At 32.0% G+C, this 22134-nt stretch overlaps 1 protein-coding gene across 1 annotated transcript in view; it reads right to left on the bottom strand.

The window, feature by feature from the left end:
- Positions 1-8763: 8763 nt before the first annotated feature.
- LOC110032106 overlaps positions 8764-22134 on the bottom strand; it is a 31462-nt gene continuing 18091 nt past the window's right edge. The window contains exons 6-10 of the mRNA XM_020735621.1: positions 21799-21883; positions 21645-21728; positions 21439-21540; positions 21253-21351; positions 8764-9372 (exon numbers count right to left, since the gene is read on the bottom strand). Coding sequence (XP_020591280.1) covers positions 9262-9372; positions 21253-21351; positions 21439-21540; positions 21645-21728; positions 21799-21883 — 481 coding nt within the window. The 3' untranslated portion in view covers positions 8764-9261. The remainder of the gene's footprint in view (positions 9373-21252; positions 21352-21438; positions 21541-21644; positions 21729-21798; positions 21884-22134) is intronic.

Below are 22134 nucleotides of genomic sequence, written 5' to 3'. Positions count from 1 at the left end.
GGGAGGGGGAGGGGGGAGAATATATAGGGTGGTGGAGCAGGGAGTTGTTGGGAGAGAGACAATGGTTCTCGAAGAATCTTAAATAATGTTATTTATTTATAAAGGCTTTCAAAAAGTATATTTTACACGTGAAGTTCGTTGTTTTATACTTCGAGCTTGGGTTCTGTTCTTCTATATTTCGAGCTCAAAAATTGTATTTGTGTTCTGCTAGTTTATTTAGCGAGCCCAACACTAACTGCTCATGAATAAAAAATCATTTTGACAATCCTAATCACCTAACCATAAGATGTTAAAAATTGGAGTAAGATTTAAAAATTATTATTTATATTAAAAAATCATTTGAATCTAATTTAATAATTTTTATTATATTTTCTTCATTAATAATTTTAATTATATATATATATATATATCTATATATATATGGCTCTTTATTAACAAGCCAAAATGAGTCGAACACGAACGAACAAATCTTTGTTCGTGTTGGGCTCGTTCACTTAACGAACGAGCCGAACAAGAGCTTCTTAACGTGTCGAACACGAGCTGTTCGTGAACAAAGAGCTGTTCGCGAACAACGAGCTGTTTTGACAGCCCTATCTGTAAAGCTTGATTTGCTCATTTAATTATTGACAGGATGAAAGATAGAGACACAGTAATATGAAATGTTATGATAATTACTCATGAAATTTATGGATTGTATGTCGAAGCTCTCTCTCTGTGCACGTCCCGAAACGGGTCGAGAGGTTTAAACCAGAAGATATCACCCTCATCTGCATCCTCAGTGCTTGCAGTCGATCAGAAGAGAAATTACGGCCATAACAATGACCTTCATGTGTAAATATAATTTTCGGAAGTCTTTATAAATAAAATTATTTAGAGCCTCCATATGTAATTATTTTTTGCAATCATATAAAAATATGACTAATATCACATTTTATACATTAAATGTTATAAATATTAAAAGTCAAATTTTAGATGTTAAATAAGTGAATAAATAAAAATTGCGTGGTATGCGAGTAAATTTTTTTCAAGATATATATAATTAAATACATTTGAAAAAAATTTTGGTCTGCATATAATTTGAGATATTTCACATAAGAGATTAATGTAAAAGATATTTCTCACAGGAAATTTGATGGGGAATTTCTTGTAGAAATCCTGCCGATGAGATGAGTGACTTTTATAAATATTGACTTTATTTATTTTATGAATTTTAGAAATGGCTCTTCATTTAATAAATTGCATTATATGATCAAATTCTCAACATTTAAATGTTTTTATTATATATACAATACTATGTCAAAGGCATGTATAAAAATATATATTATTGTTAATTATATTTTTATGCGATCATTTGACTTCAAAAATTAAGATATTATATAAATAAATGTAGAAAGAAAATTGGTGATTTATAAATATACAAAAATTTAATAGCATGCGTCCGTTTGGGGCGACTGCAGCTGTTTGAAGAAGCAATTGTAAAGCTGTTAAAGAAGAAACAGTTGTTCAAAAAGTTGTAGTGACTATTATAATTTATTTTAAAAAAATTAGACCACAATTTTCTAGCAACCACCACCACAAGTAATGAGACATGTTAAAAGATGCAGCTTTCAGCTATAGTGTTTTGAGAACATAAATAAAATATAATTTTACTAAATAAAAAAAAAATTGTGATGCCCCCAACATACCAAGACCGCAATGGCCAAACACGCGAGCAACATGACTAAGCGTGTTTAGCCGCGGGTTGTTGAAATGGGATATCACGTCAACATAATAATTATATTCAGTGTTGTGTTGTTTTCTTTTTTTTTTTTTTTGGGGGTTGGGAATTGAATATTTTTTTTTTTTTTTTGTAGAATAAGATATTATTTTGTTTTTGATAATTAGAACGGCATTTATGTCTTATGGAAATGTTAAAGATAAAGTAAGTAGAAAGTTTATTTTTGAGAACTATTGGAAGGGAATTAACGATTTGATTATAAGAATATTAATTTAAAAGTTTCATTATCTACTAATTAATGATGCGACATGAATTAATTTTATGATTTCACATGAAAATCGAGCTAAATTTTCATTTAAAAATATTTTTATTCAAATTAAAGATCATTGAGAGGGCCAATTTTAATAAATTTATAGTCAAATTGTGTGTCATGATAAGATAAACTTGGTGAAATAAAAAATTGTTCCGCTTTGAGTCCAATTAAGCCCAAGGTCAAATCATTAATTGGAAGTTTTTAGAACATTGATTGAATGGTCTAAAGAACTATGGATTTAGCATGATTTCAGTCAAATTGAGCTTCATGACGAGAGGAATCCAACGGGCTTAAGCTACCTTAATTCTGGAATCATTAAGGCCCTCAAATTATTAAATAATCTCTTATGATCACAAGAGATCGATGTGGGCCGTTCGATCAGATGATTATGGGATTTAATCGTCAAATGATTAAAATGTCTCTCTCTATGGGCTATCAACAGAAGGGGTGGGGCGGGCAGTCGAATTCTAATATTGTTTTGGAGTGAAGTCCCGATGATAAAATCAGGCCTCCATAGCAACCGATCATCGTTGTTCGCCTCCTGATTTTTGTTAGTGGCGAACAATGTTTACTTATAAAGTATCTCAAATATGGTATAAGAAAATATATCCTAAATATAGTGTCATGAAATATCCTCAATACAGTGTAATGAAGTACTCCGAAAATAAATCTAATACACATTCTTCAATTTTTTATATTTATACCATTTTCACATACCTATGCTTGAAAATGTGTATTTCAATTTTTAAAGTTAGTAATAGTAATATTTTTGTTGCGATATGAAAGCTTTAAATATTATAAAAGCAAATAATTAAAGTTTAGCTCATAGATACGTAAATAAATAAAAATTGTATGGTATGTAAATGTTAATTGTTTTATTAAAATAGTTAAAATCTGGCATATTTTTTGTTAATTAATAACTTGTAGATATTTATTAAGAAAGAATAAGATCTTCAAAACAAAAATATAAAGGAATAATTATATATTTATGCATTATAATGTCAAAATGCACAATAACTTCAATAAATAATGAAAAAATTATATATGTTGAATCCCAAAATGTCCTTTGAATTAAGCTAAGATATAGAGCGTTGGTAGGATGAGAGGTATAATGAGAAGTAAGAGAAAGAGAAGAAATAGTCACAAGTAATGCTGAGTCTATGGAAAGAGATTCAATAGCCCTCTTTGTGAAAATGACACCCCTATTTATAGATCATAGGGAGTGTATAACAAATTACATGATTGTCTATCATTTAATGAGAACATTATAATGAATTTATGAGACATTACACATTTACTTATTTATAATAGACTCTGACATCTTTTGATCTCGGTAACCACCATTTCATATTCATAAATGCTCGAGTTAGTCGCATGACGTTCGGTAAACCAACAATTATTTAGCTGACAAACAGATCTTCGATCGACTTTTTTACGGAATCTATTATGATGTTTTTTTATCCTCAAGAAGGGTTATTCCATTAGATAGAGGGTATATCACCGTAACAACTTACATGATTGTTCATCATTTAATGAAAACGTTATAATGAATTTATGAGGCCTTTACATATTTATAATCGACTCTGACATCTTTAGACTTTGGTAACCACTATTTCATATTCAGAACTACTCGATTTAGTCGTATGATGTTCAATCAACCGACAATTATTTAGCTGACAAACAAATCTTAGATCGATTTTTTTAGGGAATACATTAAGAAGTTTCACTATCCTCATGAAGGGTTATTCCATCAGACAAATGTTACATCACCATAATCTGACAAGCAAATTTCTTTGTTGATAATTTTTTATAGAAGGTCAAGCGAGAGTTCCGTTAAGCTATCAACCGTGTTCTTTGGTTCAAATGACCTTTTATTCGATCAGCTGATGATTCGACTGTCTGAATTGTTGCTAGATAGCTTGATCCTCAGTTGCTTTTACGTGCAATTTGTTAAATCTTCTCGAGATTCATGCAGTCACATTTCCAATGTACAATTTAATATTGAGTATACATGATATATGATTAATCTCTCCAGATTTCCTCTTTATATATATATATATATATATATATATATTAGTGCCAGAAGGCTATGAATCAATTTAATTATTTTTATTTCTCGAAGGCAATTCTTTCATAAAAAAAAGATTTTTCAAACTTGAAAATAAGAATAATTTAGTTTATGATAAAAAAAAAAACAAGTTTTTTTATAAGTGCGACTTATAAATTTGTTGAATATATTTGAAAACGTGCCGCATTATTTAAAATAATATTTATTTCAAAATAAATTTAATAAATAACCAAACTTTAAATCCGACCAACTTTATCTTTGAAATTTATTAAAACTAAAAAAATTATTTAGTTTAATAAAATTCGGCAAGAGCCCGGTTTCTACCAACCCCACCAGACCACTTCCAGCTGGACCCTTTTCTTCCTCACAGTACTCATCGTGTTTGGCTTGTGCCGTGGTCATATGGTTCTCTATTTTGACTTCCCATTGGAATATCATTTTTTCATATTTTTTTTTACATATATATATCTTATACCTAAATTTAATTTTTTAATATTTAGCCAATCAAATCTTTTTTATCACAGTAAAAATTTCACTATTTAATTTTAAAAAGTGAAATACATTTTCTTCATACAAAAATAAAGTGGTATATATATATATATATATATATATATATATATTATATATATATATATATAAAAGTCCTGACTAGGGTGAGCAATTAATTGTCCATCCTGAAATTAAATTTGAGATAAATATGCAATAAGTAAAATTTTAAAAAAAAATTTATTGTATAGTTTAGGTACTCTTGATATATTTTTTTTGTCATTACATAAAAAAAAATTAATTTTGTGATATTGCTTATCATAAAAATAAAATTGGCTCGACGCTGTATTTAATAATATTTAGGTGTGTGTGTATAAATGTTTTAAGAAATGCTTAAGATAATGTAAGTGATATATAGCTTACAAATGTGAGTTAGGGTTGTTAGGGACGGTGGTGCTACACCACAGTTTTATGTCTGGGTAAATTGCGTTTAAACAATTTTTTTTTCAAATAAAATACAGCTGAAATTTGTGTATTCCTACCAGTTCTAGCTGGGTGCAGTGACAACTTTCTTACTGGAATTTGACTCAAAAAAAAAAAAAAATTGTAATAACCACCACAGCTTTTTGAACATCATATTATTTTTCAACAGCTTCGCATCTACTTTTTAAAAAGTTGCAGCTGCCTCAAACAGACCCTAAACCGAAATTGAATAAATCCAGAACATATTCATGATTAATATTGTTCAGACAATCATGATATTTTAGTTGAAAATAGCCAATTGATTAAGGTTTAAGAAATATAATGTCCCACCTAGAGCAAGTTGGTGTAAGAAATTGAGGACATGTTAGAATGTTTTTTTACCTAATTCTTCCACTAAGTACCACCAAGGATCGTAGTTATCCCTTCTTTGCAAAATGTCTTTCAAGTCGTGTGAGGATTGAAGACTGTAATAAACAATCAATTATATACCATACCACACTTTATAATCAATTCAATTAGAGAACACTCTTTTCATTACTAGCATCTATTGTTTTTGTGAGTGATATTCGGAGGGGATTTTGCATCAAATATAAGTTAGGGGGGAGGATCAGTAGCATGATGTGGAAGACCGCCACCAACTATAGTGTCAACAACCATTATTAAAGCACATGTAGTTATTGATTTCACCACCAACCTTAAGATTTATCAAGTCACCAAAAAAAATGAAAAAAAAAAAAATACAATTACTCGAAAAAAATTAGTCGACATTTTGTGTTGATGACGACTCTAAAGTTTAAAGAGCGAGCAACATATCTATTGTAAGGCACAAAAACTTTATGTTACTAGGATTTATCAAATTCGTAGATTTCGCCACTTGCGTACGGAGATGGTGACATAAATCGCTGATATCCACCTCACATTCGGATTCGATAAATCTGGATTTAAGGTGCAGAGGAGACGGAACAGGGAGTCGGAGAGTTGGATTTTGATTTCTCATTTTTTAGAATTTGGCTGGATTTAGGTTAAATCCTGTTAAAAATGTGCTACCAAACACCCCCTAAAGATCAAGATTGTCCTTCTAAAATCATTAGATTTACTTTCTTGTCATACATAAATAAACAAAGTAAAAAATCACTACTTACTAGTCTTTGCTTTTCTTATGAAATCTTAAAAAAAAAACTTTTTGCCTTCTCTGGCTCTTACTATTATAAATGAAATCAATAAATAATAAATATTTGTTAGTAAAACCCAAGTCTAAAAAAATTTTAAATTAAATTACTTTCACTAATACTTGTTCAACTATAGAGGAAGCATAAATGATTGGAGCAAAGTGGCATAGGCCCAGTCAACTCATTCATTGAATAATTTTCCATTGATTGAATTCCAAGGAGATTCTAAATTTAAGCAAACAAATAAGCCATGAAGGAAAATTACTGATTAGAAGATCAATCGCTTCAATTAATCTATGATGCACACATTAGTCCAAAGCTAAAAATATGCTCTATAAAATTTATTTAGCATAATCTAAAAGCCATTATGGAAGGACAAGATTAGGAAATGAAATACTACAACGTGTTCTTTTTGGCGTACCTTATGAAAATATGTTAGAGAGTTTTTTAAGATATGTATTCAATGCCATAGATTTGCTCATATGCAACTTTTAACTTGCTTGTAAAATGCAACCCCTCTAGTGTTTGTTCATCACTCGAGCGAGAAATATCTTCATTTGTGAATGGCTAGAAAATGTTCATGCTTGTGATGATCAATTACGTGACCAAGTGGATTAGGGCAAATCATTTGTTTATAGAGTGCAACTTCTAATTTGACACCATGTTTCACTACAAAGTTGTCATAATGAAATCATTCATTTTTTTTTTCCTTACACCACTTGAATACAAATAAATTGAATCTGCAAGAAAATACTTGTTTGAACTTCCTTAAAAACTAAGTTTAATGTGCCACAGGCCCAAGACATACCGGAAATATGTTACAAGTTGTTCTATGAACACTTAGAATTACTTCGTTTTCGATGATTAATCAGACTCTTATCCTTCTCATAGATCTATGGTGCTTTTGCTTATCAAGTACAAATTTTTTATCTCCATTGAACTAGTTAAACAGATATATCAAAAAATATTAAGATTTACAAATTAAATTTACTCATGCCTATCAATCCATTATCAGCTTCCTAAGGGGTGCCATTGGAGGTAAAGAGAGATGGAGAAAAGATAAAAAAATATGTGAAATTTATTGTTTTAAACTTTAATTTTTAACAACTTTAAACATAATAGTAAATTATTAATTGCTTGGAACCATACTGGTTAAACCAAATTACATTCAGATCAAATTCTGAGAAATGAAAATAGAATTTTATTCATACGTCATCACCCAACTTGCTAATTAACTCAATGAGTTCACCATCACGACTCTTCAGAGTAAATTCTACAGAATATAACTATTTCTCCTTTGCACTAAATTTATATACAAAGTTTTATGACATATTGCCAAATAAAAAGTAGATTGCTAGATAGACACTTGCCTGCACAATCAAACAAAGGTCGCTCATCAGTATCTATACTATTTAAGTATATCCCGCATCAACTTCAAAAGCATACTTGGCTTATGGTATTAAGCGAGGGGATAGAATACGACCACAAAGACTATAACCGTTACCTTGACTAACCATCAGGTCAATTCCCGAATGGTTTAAGGTAAATCGGTCCGTTTCAAAGTACGGATTGCTGCGATGTGTAAGCAGTCATCGTGAACTGGAAAGAAGCATCGAGTGATTACTGGTTGTTCTACCAACAGATCGAAGATCTTACTTTCTCAAGTCATACGTCTTTTGTTTAGCCAACAGTGTTCCGCTCTACTTATTATGACTTACTAGCACCCTTCACTTCAACTCAGACATACTATTTGACTTCCAGCTTATTCCCAAATCAAAGCTACTTGCTTATAATAGAAGAGCAAGGTGCGTAGCTGGCTTGTGAAAGGATGGAAAGGTATCCAGAAAGCAAAGTAACAGCTATACTTGCCCCATTAGCATGCATATAACGGAGTAACCGGCCCCCTTCAACATCTTTCATAACGTGTTCTACGCTGTTGAAAGCTAGATCCACATGAGGTGTGTGATGCATAGCTAAAAAAACGCCAGTCACTATCTGAATGGCTAAACAAAGACCAGCTAACGGACCGAACCCCCACCAATAACTCAGATTGCTTCCCCACCAATAACTCAGATTGCTGCGTTGTTGTGTTTCTTAGAGTGTGACGAGAGTGATTTGACCTTGCTATGAAAGTGAAAGGTAAGAGAAAGGCGGGTGGTGCCTTGGGGTCGACTTCTTCTTTCGTTGAGTGTCCGGGGGGACGGAGTGATATCGGTTTACTAAACAAGGGCAGGGAGGAAGTCTTGTTTTGATTCACATACGGTCGAGCAAGCCTTTCATTGACATTTAATTTGGACCTCAATATTGGAGGAAACATGTCCTCCATTGTTGATCAGTCATTGGGGCAATCACAAATATATTGAAGTCCAACTCTCACACTCAGCAATTTTTAGAAGTTATCCTAAACCTCACGGTAGAAAGGGGGTTTAAGTTTTTTTTGCACTGTATAATTTCCCAACAATCAATTACAAAAAAAATGCGAATGTCATATTTATCCACTGATCATACTGAAAAAATAAAAGCCGAACATTAAAATAATAAATAAAATCTAGCATGAAACAAACAACACATACTAACATATACAGGAAAAAACTGCATTTCAGATATAATAATGATAATAATAATAAAATAACATTAAAAATCTTCTTATTTCTTCTGAGCTAGCAAAGCATACCTGCTTTGTCTGGCAAATATCCAGGCATCTTGATTTCTGGGCTGTCTCCAAGAAAATAGCCATGAATGAAGCTGTTTCTTCTATGCAAATATTTCTATACAACAATGCTATGTTGAAAAAACAGAAAATTTGTGTATGTGTGGGAGAGATTCTTTTTAAATGGTTCGAATCTCTGAACTCTACAAACAGCTTTTTCACCTCCACGCGCGATAGCTCAAATCAACAGCTTCTCAACTTGTTGCAGATCAATAAATTAAGATTTCTAAGGATGCTCCACCAATATTGTAAAATGGCAATTCCTGAATTCTTGAGATGCACCCTTACGTCAAATCTAGGCTGAAATGGAAAAAGCTAAGTAAGACGAGCTTTTAATTTCTTCAGGAACTCGAGTGTCTCTGCGTATGATGGGTCGGTTCGATTGACAGGCTTGCATGAATTTATATGATCCGTTCCGTCCAACACCTGTGGAAGCATTGCGTAAACGACAAATTGCCAAATGTAATAATGGTCATATAATTAAAATTTGAAATAAAAAAGGAAGATTTACATACATACCACCCAAATCCTATGTATTTATATATCTAACACCTAAACTACAATATTTACATGCATACCAGGTTACCTATGCATAAAAAGGTGTATTTCACTTTTTAAAGTTGAAATGGTGGTATTTTTTATTGATATAAAAGATTTTTGTAGCATAAATGTAAAAGGCAAAGTTTATGTGTTAGATATGTAAATACATATGAATTGGGTGGTATGTATGTATGTAAATGACCCATAAAAAAGGAAAATATTTCTCATGCTAGCAGTCATAACAACGGTTTTTTCTTTATATGCTATTGATGGATATTGTAGAATACTTAATGCACATCTAGATGGAAAAGAGAGAGAAGGGGTATGGATACTGAAAGGTACGCAAATGAAGAGAGAAGATGACCTGAACCCACTAAAGGAGATGAAGAATGGGAGGAAAGCTCAAATTATAATACTCATTCCATAATCAACTATATCCTACTATAAGATTAGAACATTTCAAATAAACTCTTGATATTTGTTAATCATTTGAGATTTTTTAAAATTTAATTTATTTAATTTTAAATTTTATTTATTTATTTATTGTTTGAGATTGATGTCAAAATGCAAGTAAAATGTTGCTGATATTTGTAGTATGAAGAAGGCAAATGAAATTATTAAACATATTTAGCGCAGCGATATTGGGGTCCTCGGGTGTATGAAGATCATGTAAATTGATCATCATAATACTCGATCATCGATTGCCATATAAGCAGGTCAAATAAGTTGACTATAATATATAAATGCTGACCTTGATAATATATAAGACAGATCATGGAGATTGATCAATAGAATTATTACTGTGAGTCACAAAATAAATAAATTCTGCATTTACAATCAATCTCCTTCTATGAACTGGGTAATCGGCTTCAGTTAAATTTTAAGGTCTTCTAAATCTAAATTCATCATATTTGCATTAAGATATGTTTGTTCAAATCCCTTTAAAATTCAACCAACAACTTCCTCTTGTCTTAATCCACCACCAAATTTAAATGGAGCTTAGCTATGACAAAGAGTACGTAGAATATCGCAAATTATTGAGTCAATATTAGATAAAACACGACATTTTTGAGATTTGCACAAATAGAGAACAAATTAATCTGGCATAATTCATAAGGGATGTTTATCAAGATATTTTTCACAATATTGTCAATATTGCGATGGCCATCAAAGAAAAAATCAAGCATAACTTGCAACCAATGATGTATCTAAAGAAGTATATTATAGATGGAAAGGATTCAAGCTTCAAGTTTGAGCAATGAAAAAAATTTTGGACTAAAACCAAATATACACACATCAGAAGGATAAAAACAATTTATGAATGAGTTTAATCCTTGAAAATGCCAGATGAATATACTTCTAATTTAAGTATAAGTGTAGGTTTGAGATACAAAAACTTGTTTGATAATCTTATTTTTATGGTCACATTCTAACAAGTTTTATTACCTTACCAAAAGTAATTGGAATTTATTTACAAAACAAAGCTATTTTTTAAGGATCGTGCCAGTATTTCTGAGAGAAAACTCTTTATCGTAGAGTAAAATGAATATTTCAATTATATTATGACAATTAAAAATATATAGATCCTAAGAATTTGCGAAGAATCAAACTCTTTATCGTAGATTAAAAATATATGAATATTGCAAAGAATCCTGTGTATCATGGCAAGATCAAACACATTGAGATTGATATACATTTTAGTGAGGAGGTAGGTATCTTCTTCGCATCACCTTTTGCATCTTCTATCACTTGATAATTCTATCGTTGCCTTTTCTCTTCCTCTGTCAACACTATTAAATCTAATGGGTACATCCAATGTCAGATTGATCATATATTATTCATAAAACATGCACATGGAGGTAAGACAACTGTACTCATTATTTATGTAGATGATTGATCATGACGGGTGAAGATGAAAAAGAAATTGCGACGTTTAATGAGTTTTTTGTCACTGAATTTGAAATTAAGGATCTAAGGATGATGAGATGCTTTCTAGGCATGAAAGTGTCTAGGTCTAAGATGAGAATTTTGATATCATAAAAAAAATACATCCTAGACCAACTAGACGAAACAAGAATGCTAGGGTGCAAACCTGCTGAGCCTCTATGAATTTTAACAAAAAATTACATTCAGGGAGAGAAAACATACTAATGAAGAAAGGTATATTAGAGATTGGTCGGTAAACTTATATACATGTTACGCACTAGACCTAATATCGCATGCTCTGTCAACATTGTGAGTCAACATATGAATGGTCCAAATGAAGAACACCTAGAGATGATTAATAGAATATTGAAGTTTCTTAAGAAGGTCTCTGACATAGAGTTATTATTTAAGAAATAAAAAAAGGGGGATGTAAAGGTTTACACTGATGCTAGTTGGGCAGGCGTACTCACTGACAGAAGATCTACTTTTGGGTATTGTTCTTTTGTTTGGGAAAATCATGACATATGGAGGAGCAAGAAACAAGTAGTGGTCTCTAGAAGTAGTGTAGAATCTAAGTAACAGACACTTGCTTTAGGAATCTGTGAAGGAATGTGAATCCAATCCGTAAAGTTGTTATGTAACAACCAATCCACGGTTAGTATTGCAAAGAATCTCGTGTAGCATGACAAGGTCAAACACATTGAGATCAATATACATTTTAGTGAGGAGGTAGGTATTTTCTCCGCATCGTCTTCTGCATCTTCTACCACTTGGTAATTCTATCGTTGTCTTTTCTCTTCCTCTATCAACACTATTAAATCTAATGGGTACATCCAATGTCTGATTGATCATACATTATTCACAAAACATGCACATGGAGGTAAGACAACTATACTCATTATTTATGTAGATGATATGATCCTGACGGGTTAAGATGTACAAAAAATTGTGAAGATTAATGAGTTTTTTGTCACTGAATTTGAAATTACGGATCTAAGGATGATGAGATGTTTTCTGGGCATGAAAGTGTCTAGGTCTAAGATGAGAATTTTAATATCCTAACGAAAATACATCGTAGACCAACTAGACGAATGAAGAACCCCTAGAGATGACTTATAGAATATTGAAGTTTTGAAGAAGATCTCTGACATAGAGTTATTATTTAAGAAATCAAAAAAAGGGGAAGTAGAGGTTTACGCTGATGCAAGTTGGGCAGGACTATTTACTGACAGAAGATCTACTTTTAGGTATTGTTCTTATGTTTGAGAAAATCATGTCATATGGAGGAGCAAGAAACAAGCAGTGGTCTCTAGAAGTAGTGTAGAAACTTAGTGGTAGGCACTTGCTTTGGGAATCTTTGAAGGAATGTGAATCCAATCCATAAAGTTGTTATGTAATAACCAATCTACTGTTAGTATTGCAAAGAATCCCGTGTATCATGACAAGATCAAACACATTGAGATTGATATACATTTTAGTGAGGAGATAAATATTTTCTCCGCATCACCTCATGCATCTTCTACCGCTTGGTAATTCTGTCGTTGCATTTTCTCTTCCTCTGTCAACACTATTAAATCTAATGGGTGCATCCAATGTCTGACTGAGCATACATTGTTCACAAAACATGCACATTGGAGTTAAGACAACTATACTCATTATTTATGTAGATGATATGATCCTGACGGGTGAAAATGAAAAGATATTGTAAAGATTAATGAGCTTTTTGTCACTGAATTTGATATTAAGGATCTAAGAATGATGAGATGCTTTCTGGGCATGAAAGTTTCTAGGTCTAAGATTAGAATGGTGATATCCTAAAGAAAATACATCATAGACCTACTAAACGAAACAAGAATGCTAGGGTGCAAACCAGTTGAGGCCTCTATTAGCATTTTTGTTTCGTCTAGTAGGTCTAGGATGTATTTTCTTTAGGATATCACAATTCTCATCTTACACCTACACACTTTCATGCCAAGAAAGCATCTCATCATTATTAGATCCTTAATTTCAAATTCAGCGACAAAAAGCTCATTAATCTTCACAATTTCTTTTTCATCTTCACCCGTCAGAATCATATCATTTACATAAATAATGAGTATAGTTTTCTTACCTCCATGTGCATGTTTTATGAACAATGTATGACCAGGCAGACATTGGATGTACCCATTAGCTTTAATAGTGTTGACAAACTTATCAAACCAATCCTGTGGAGATTGCTTGAGGCCAATAAAAGTATTTTCTAGTTTACAAACCAGATATTTATATGAGTCATTTTTTAGTCCCAGTGGGTTCCAACAAACACTCTTTTTAAAAAATATATTCTTGATATCAAGTTAATATAGTTCCCACCTGGTGTTCGTTGTCAATAAAAGAGGAACTCATACGGTGTTTAACTTGGCCATTGGTGCAAATGACTCTTGATAGTCTATCCCATACGATTGAGTGAAACCTTTAGCGACCAACCTAGCCTTGAACCTCTCAATACTCTCATATGCTTTATACTTGATAATGAACACCCATTTGTACCCAATAAGTTTTTTATATCATGAAAATTTGTAAAGGTTTATGTGTCATTTAAATCAAGTGCTTGAATCTCCTCTTCAATTACATTTTTTCATATTGGACTTTGAAGTGTTTCGTGAATAAATTTGAGTATCTGCACACTATCAAGATTAATACAAAAACTTTTATAAGGTAATGATAACCTCTCATATGAAACATACTCCCAGTAGGATAATTTGTGTAACTTTTCATGTCTTCTCCATTGTATTCCACCTCCCTTGGAACTTCAAAGATGTGTGAATTCAGATTTGGTTGTAAAAATTTATGCGGTTGCATCTTGTCCTTATCCTGCTTAGTGAACTTATTTCTTGAGAAGATCATTGTTGTCGATTTAAAGTTGGATGTTATGAAGTGGTAGAACTTGAGAGACATAATAGCAGAGAGAAGTAGAATAGGTTGTGATAACTCTAGATCAGTGTTGATATCCAAAGTAATGTCCCAATTTTGATATTCACATACTCTTCCACTAAATATCATATTTGGGATAGTATGGTTAGTTTTCAAAGAAACTCACATCCATAGAATTATTTGTTTTTTTTTTTGGTAATGGGAGGATAACACTTGTACACCTTTTTGTTAGAAGTATACCCAAGGAAGATACATTTGATAGATTTTGACTCGAGCTTTGTGCGATTTGGTTGGTGAATGTGAACAAAAGAGAGCCAAATATTTTTAGAGTAAGATTAGTTGAGAATGTTCTGACACGAGGGTATTTCTCTATCACAACATCAAGAGGAGCTTTGAAATTAAGGACCTTGCTTGGCATTCTATTAATGAGGTAGATGAAAGTGAGCATGTCATCTCCCATAAAATTTTTGGGACATAGTGAGAAAACATTAAAGACCTAAATACCGCGAGGTTATATAGATTTTTTTTCTCAGCTATCCCATTTATTGTGGGGTGTCAACACAGGAACTCACATGGATGACATCATTCTTCACAAGGCAGGGTCGAAGGATAGAGTTAAAGTATTCATTTGTATTATAAGTTTTAAGAATGAGTTTTGCATTAGAACCGAGTGTTGATTATGTTATAGAATGATTAAACGATTTGTGCAATTTTAAATTTCTCCTTCACAAAAAATAACTAAATATTTCTAGTGTGACAATCAATAAAAGAAATAAACCATCTAACTCCACTAATGAATTTCAATTTTGAAGTTCCTCAAATATCACTGTGTATGATAGAGAAATGATGTGTTTGGTTGTACTGCCATAGAGAATGAACATGATTATATTTAGTCAACTGGCATATTTTACAATAATCAAATTTTGGCTTTTATTAAAAAAGAGATGGGGATATAATTTTGCAACCTAATAAAATTAGAAAGACCCAGATGACAATGCCATAGTAGAACTTGACTCTCAACAAAATCAGACAAAACTGACTCGCGAGAATATAGGACGGGGATGGTGAAGAAAACTCTTGTGTGTTAAAAGAATATCCTTGAATAGATATAAATCTTGATACAATTCAACATTGTCAATTACCTTCCCCAAATCCACCACCTGAAATTCACAAGAGTTATAATGAAATTTAGTAACACAATTCAAGTCATGAGTAAGTTTGTTAAAAGGAAGTAAGTTGTAATCTAATTGAAGAACATATAACATAGAAAAAAGCTGAATATCTTTGGAGATTTTCACTTCTCCATTCCCAATAATCCAAAAGTGAGATTCATCTGCAAGTTTAACAAATTTGGACATGCTAAAATCTTAGTAGTTGGTGAGAGCATGAATGGGCTCTAATCATGTGATCAAATGCACCCGAGTCAATTATCTGAGGTTGAAATCTAGCATCATTATCGAGATAGCAAAAGGATATTATACCTTGGTGTATCACCAAACTGGTAGGTCGCTCCACTATGCTAGAAAGAAGTTAGGCCAACCCTTCAGAAGGAGTAGCAGCATGGGCTTTGTTGTGTTGGTCCTTCCTCCATCGTCCAGGTTTCCAATCTGTAATTTTCCATGCAGTTTCCAACACTTGTCTTATGCATAATCAAGTTTCTTGTAATGTACACACAAGGGATGATTCTTCTTTGGCTTTGATTCATGGGGAGAGTTTTGTGTGTACAAGGCAAAGCTTTCACTACTAGATGAATCCACATTTCCTGTCATCATGAGCTTCTTCATAATTTCTTCTCTTTTAACTTCAACAAAGGCTTTCCTAGTGGTGGAAATAGGCTTCATCTGCATGATTCTTCCTCTGACCTCATCTAAGTTTTTATTTAGATGTAATAAGAACTTGATCATCCTATTCTTCTCCACCATTATTTTATACATCATAAGAAATAAACCATCTAACTCCATTAATGAATTTCAAATTTGAAGTTCCTCAAATATCATTGTGTATGATAGAAAAATGATGTGTTTGTTTGTACTGCCATAGAGAATGAACATGATTATATTTAGTTAACTGACATATTTTACAATAATCAAATTTTGGTATTTTATTAAAAAAGAGATGGGGGTATAATTTTACAACATAATAAAATTAGAAAGACCCAGATGACAATGTCATAGTAAAACTTGACTTTCAACATCATCAGACAAAACTGACACGAGAGAATATAGGACGGGGATGGTGCAGAAGACTCTTGTGTGTTAAAAGAATATCCTTGAATATATATAAATCTTGATACAAATCAACATTATCAATTACCTTCCCTAAATCCACCACTTGAAATTCACAAGAGATATAATGAAATTTAACAACACAATTCAAGTCATAAGTAAGTTTGCTAAAAGAAAGTAAGTTGTAATCTAATTAGAGAATATATAACATATAAAAAAGCTGAATATCTTTGGGGATTTTCACTTCTCCATTCCCAATAATCCAAAAGTGAGATTCATCTGCAAGTTTAAAAAATTTGGACATGCTAAAATCTTAGTGGTTGGTGAGAGCATGAATGGTCTCTAATCATGTGATCAAATGCACCTGAGTCAATTATTCGAGGCCGAAATCTCGCATCGTTATCGAGATAGCAAAAGGATATGATACCTTGGTGTATCACCAAACAAGTAGGCCGCTCCACTGTGCTAGAAAGAAGTTAGGCCAATCCTTCAGGAGTAGCAACATGGGCTTTGTTGTGTTGGTCCTTCCTCCATCGTCCAGGTTTCCAATCTGTAATTTTCCATGCAGTTTCCAACACTTGTCTTATGCATAATCAAGTTTCTTGTAATGTACACACAAGGGATGATTCTTCTTTGGCTTTGATTCATGGGGAGAGTTTTGTGTGTACAAGGCAAAGCTTTCACTACTAGATGAATCCACATTTCCTGTCATCATGAGCTTCTTCATAATTTCTTCTCTTTTAACTTCAACAAAGGCTTTCCTATTGGTGGATTCATCTGCATGGTTCTTCCTCTGACCTCATCTAAGTTTTTATTTAGACATAATAAACACTAATATGTCATACAAAATTATTATTGTATAAATACATTCATTAACAATTATAAAATACAATACATGACTTAAAAGTTTATATAAAAAAAATGGGGTACAATGCAAAACTTGAAAAACAAATATTGGAAGTAAAACTGCAAATTAAATTTTCGAACAATTTCTAATAGTTTGTTGCAATAATTAAAAACTTAATAATTAAAAAAAAACTTAGAAAATTTTACTTCAACACTGTTATTGCCGGGTTTCAAGCCCAAGATGTGAAAAGTGGGGGTTGCGTTAGGCAGTCGACAACTAACGTAAAATTTGTCGAAAAATCATGACATGAATTCTTTTTTATCATTGTGTAAATGCTAGGGCATCTCCTGACGTTGTATGTCTTGAATATAGTGAAAAGTGTGCAAGGGTCGTTGTACCGGCGCCCGTGTGTAATGTCAAATAAGCAAATGTTCTCATATTACAGACGAATGCGGGTAAAGAAGTTAGTTCATGCAATTAAAATTAGTATAGGATCTTGGAATATAGGTATTCTTACTGGTAAATTATGAAATTATTTTATATTATGATTCATAGAAAGAAAAATATCCGATAAGAAACTAAATGGGTTCGAAAAAAGGCGAAGGAAATTGATAACTTGTGTTTTAATTTTTGGTATTCAGGTAAGAGACACACTAGAAATGATGTAGGTGTAATTATGTATAAGAGTTTGAAAGATAATGTTGTAAAAAATAATAGAATTGGAGACAGAATTATAACCCTTAAGATTGTTATTTATACTAAGATTTTTAATATTATAAGTGTTTATGCTCCTCGAGTAGGTTTAGATATATGTTCTAAGGAAAAATTATGGAATGACTTATAAGACTTAATACAAATGATACTTCTTAATGAAAGAATTTTTATTGGAGGAGATTTAAATGGACATGTAGGTAGAGTGGTAGACGATTTTAGAAATATTCATAGTGGCAATGGTTTTGGAGTGATTAATGAAGAAGGTAAAGTCATACAAGATTTTGCTTTAATTTATGATTTTGTTATTGCTAATACTTTATTCAAGAAAAGAGATGAGCGTGTTTGACACATTACTACTTATAAGAATGGATCTAATAAAACACAAATTGATTATTTTCTTATGAGAATAAGAGATTGTCAAGAATATAAATATTGTAAGGTCATTCCAAGTGAGGATTTAAGTACTCAATATCGATTATTAGTTCTAGATTTTAAGATAAAGTGTTGTAAAATAAAGAATACTAGCAAATCACTGTTATAGAATTAGATGGGGGTATCTAAAATACACAAAATTATTTTTTTTTTTTGTAAAATTCAAGATTTCAAAATTTGGAATGTTCATGAATATGCAAATTCTATGTGGGATAAAGTAACAAACACTATTAAACAAATGACAAAAGGTGTACTTGAATAATCAAAAGAAAAAATTTCTATAATAATAATGTGCAAAATAAGATAAAATATAAGAATTTATATTATAAAAATTGGTTTAAATGTAAAGGCTTAGAGAACTGGGAAAATATCAAACGACCCATAGGTAGTCTAAAAATACAATCTGTGATGCTAAAAATTCTTCTTTTATTAATTTTTATAATAGATTAGGAATCTAAGGAGGGAGTAAAATATATGTATAAACTAGTCAAACAAATAGAAAAGTAAAGATTTAACTCAGGTAAAGTGTATTAAAGTTGAAAATCACAAAATATTTTTTTAGAAAAAAGGTATTCAACATACGGGGGTGAGTTATTTTGAAAAATTTTTTAATGAAGTTTCTGAAAATACGATCGACCTTAATTATCTTAATATCGTTAATAATAATAAAATATTTTAATTTTACCGTTGCATTAGTAAAAAAGAAGTTAATGAGACTTTAAATAAAACCAAGGGTGGAAAGTCTACAGAACTTAATGATAGCCCAATTGAAGTGTGAAAATATATAGGAGATTTGAGAGTTTCTTGCTTACTAAACTCTTTAATATTATTTTAAAAACTAAAAAGATGCCTGAGGAGTGAAAAAAGAATTTTGATCCCCATTTTTAAGAATAAAGGGTATGCACAAGGGTGTGAAAATTATAGAGGAATTAAGTTGATGTGTCAAACTTTAAAATTATGGGAGAGGATAACTGAACATAGGTTAAGACTTGCTACAAAGATTTCTCATAATCAGTTTGGTTTTATGTCGAACAGATCTACTATGGAAAATATACATTTATTGAGAGGTTTGATGGAGAAGTTCAAAGATAATAAGAAAGATCTACATATGATTTTTATTGATTTAGAAAAAGCTTACAAAAGGTTCCAAGAGATATCCTTTGGAGAGTTCTTGAGAAGAAAGATGTTGATATGAATTATATTCAAGTCATTAAAGATAAGTCGTTGTTACTTGTGTTCGAACAGAAGGAGGACTGACCAATTATTTTCCTATTTCTGTTGGATTACATTAAAGGTTGGCTTTAAGCCCATATCTTTTTGCTTTAGTTATAGAAGGTCTTAATGGACATTTACTGGAGGATGTACCTTGGTGTATGCTTTTTGCTGATGATATCCTTCTCGTGGATAAGAAGAGAGAGAAATCTCAAGAAAAACTTGAATAATGGAGATCTAAATTTGAGTCTTAAGGCCTTCATTTGATTAGAACTAAAACTGAATGCAGGAATATAGTTTTAGTAGTAGTAGCTCTAGTGACAAGATTGTAATTATGGGTGATCAAATTCTTAAAAGGTTTGAAAGCTTTAGATATCGCGGATCTATTGTTCAAAGTCATGGTGATATAGATGGGAATGTTATTAGTAGAATTCAAGTTGGTTGGTTGAAGTGGATGAATGCTTCGGGCCTATTATGAGAAAGAAATGTATCGCTTAACTGAAAGGAAAATTTTATAAGATGGTGGTAAGACTTGCAATGCTCTATGACGTTGGATGTTGGACTTTAAAGAGAAGCATAAAACTAAGTGTTGTCGAGATAAGAATGATTAGGTGGAAGAGTGGCTTTACACTTAAGAGACAAAATGCGAGATGAATATATACGTGATATGGTTGGAGCAGATCCAGTGACGGACAAAATTAGAGAGAGTCGTTTTAGATGGTTTGGACACGTTAAACGTGAACCATCTGATGATTTGATTAGGAGAGTAGATGTTTTAGATTCAACTTATGTTAAGAAAGACAGAGGTAGACCTAGGAAGACTTGGGCATATTGTATAAAAGATGATCTTATATGATGATCTTAATTTATTATAATTAAATGAAATATGACACTAAATAGGACGCAATGGAGCAAAAGGATTCATGTAGCCGACCCCAATTAGTTGTTGTTGTTGTTTGGAAGCGTGCCTCAACAAAACAAAACTGATGCCATGCCATTCGCTTCGCTTTGCTCGTGAAGCACGCTTTTAAAAACATTGACATAAATAAAGTCAAAAGTCTGATAAAACAACAAAATCCAACATATAAATAGTTCGTTAATAGCAAATAACCTGATTAGAAAATAGATAAATATGAAAGAAACAAAAATGTAAGAAATATGCTAAAACTAAAACTAGGGTGCATCCTGGGATGAGAGACATCCTGCGATAGCAGCATGTTCCATGAACATGCGAAACTGCGGAAATGCGGGAGCTTGTGCCTGCAGGAGGGATTCCATCCCGTGTCACTTAGCCACCCACCACAACAATTAGGATCCACACTTCCAAAATTAGGTTAGCACCTCCGATAAGTGGAAGCACAAAGCAAAAAATCTACTATTGCACGAGCATATGATTTAATAGTACATGTTCGCAAAAAAATGAGTTTATCAACCATCACTAATTCATCTTTTTCACAACTTCTTGTAAGTTGTTGCAAAATCACTGAATATAACACTTACAACAAGTTCACCAAACCCAGGGTAGGCAGATTCCATTGGTACAATTTCCAGCCGAAAGGCCCATCCACCGTAACCTTCAACAATTGGGGTAACTTGGGTCTGTTAAAGAGCATACAAGGTTAATTAGATTCAAAAAGAAAACACACACACACACACAGAGGCACTATACCAGGAAAAGTTTGTTACCTCAGTGAAGCTAAGAACCTCAAGATATCCTTTATTGTGAAGATTACGAATAAAATCATTCAGCTCTACCAGCCTTGGGGATCCACTTCTAAGTTCTCCAATCTACAGGAACGGAAAAAATATTTACAGCATATATCAAACTTTTTTAAACTAGTGGATTCACAGGATATCCTAGCCTCCAAAATTAGGTGGACAAAATTTCTAACCGACGGTGCTGGACGCAGTATTAGGCCCATACGCCAAGGCATATCTGCAAGTTTGCTACCAAAATGCGGGCAGCTATAAAAGATCTGAAATATAAAAACAAAAAAGATATCAGAATTTAAATGGGCTATAGAAAGAGTTGCTTCAGAGGCATACAATTCCAACAGTGTTATCAAGAAACTTATTGAGCTTATTCAGTTTGGCTTGATACAGCATTTGCTTCACAACTAGGCCTCCCATGCTGCAAATATTCAATCGGTGAACTTAGAACTTATGCATAACGCCTTTAGTTTCAAAAATAAAAGAAGTGCACCAAATACATATGGTTCCAACAAATGTATATCAACACCGCCTCTAAATAAATAGAATCGAAAATCAAATATGAACATAAAAAGGAAAAAAAATTCAAAAAGTAGATGTCCGGGATGCATTTCACAGGACAAGTTTTTACAACTTATAGCTTCCTATGTACCATTTACAAAAATAGCTAAA

This window comes from Phalaenopsis equestris, unplaced genomic scaffold (genome assembly GCF_001263595.1).
Source record: "Phalaenopsis equestris unplaced genomic scaffold, ASM126359v1 Scaffold000878, whole genome shotgun sequence".
In the NCBI taxonomy this organism is placed as follows: domain Eukaryota; kingdom Viridiplantae; phylum Streptophyta; class Magnoliopsida; order Asparagales; family Orchidaceae; genus Phalaenopsis; species Phalaenopsis equestris.
This window is presented reverse-complemented; position numbering and strand designations above follow the sequence as displayed.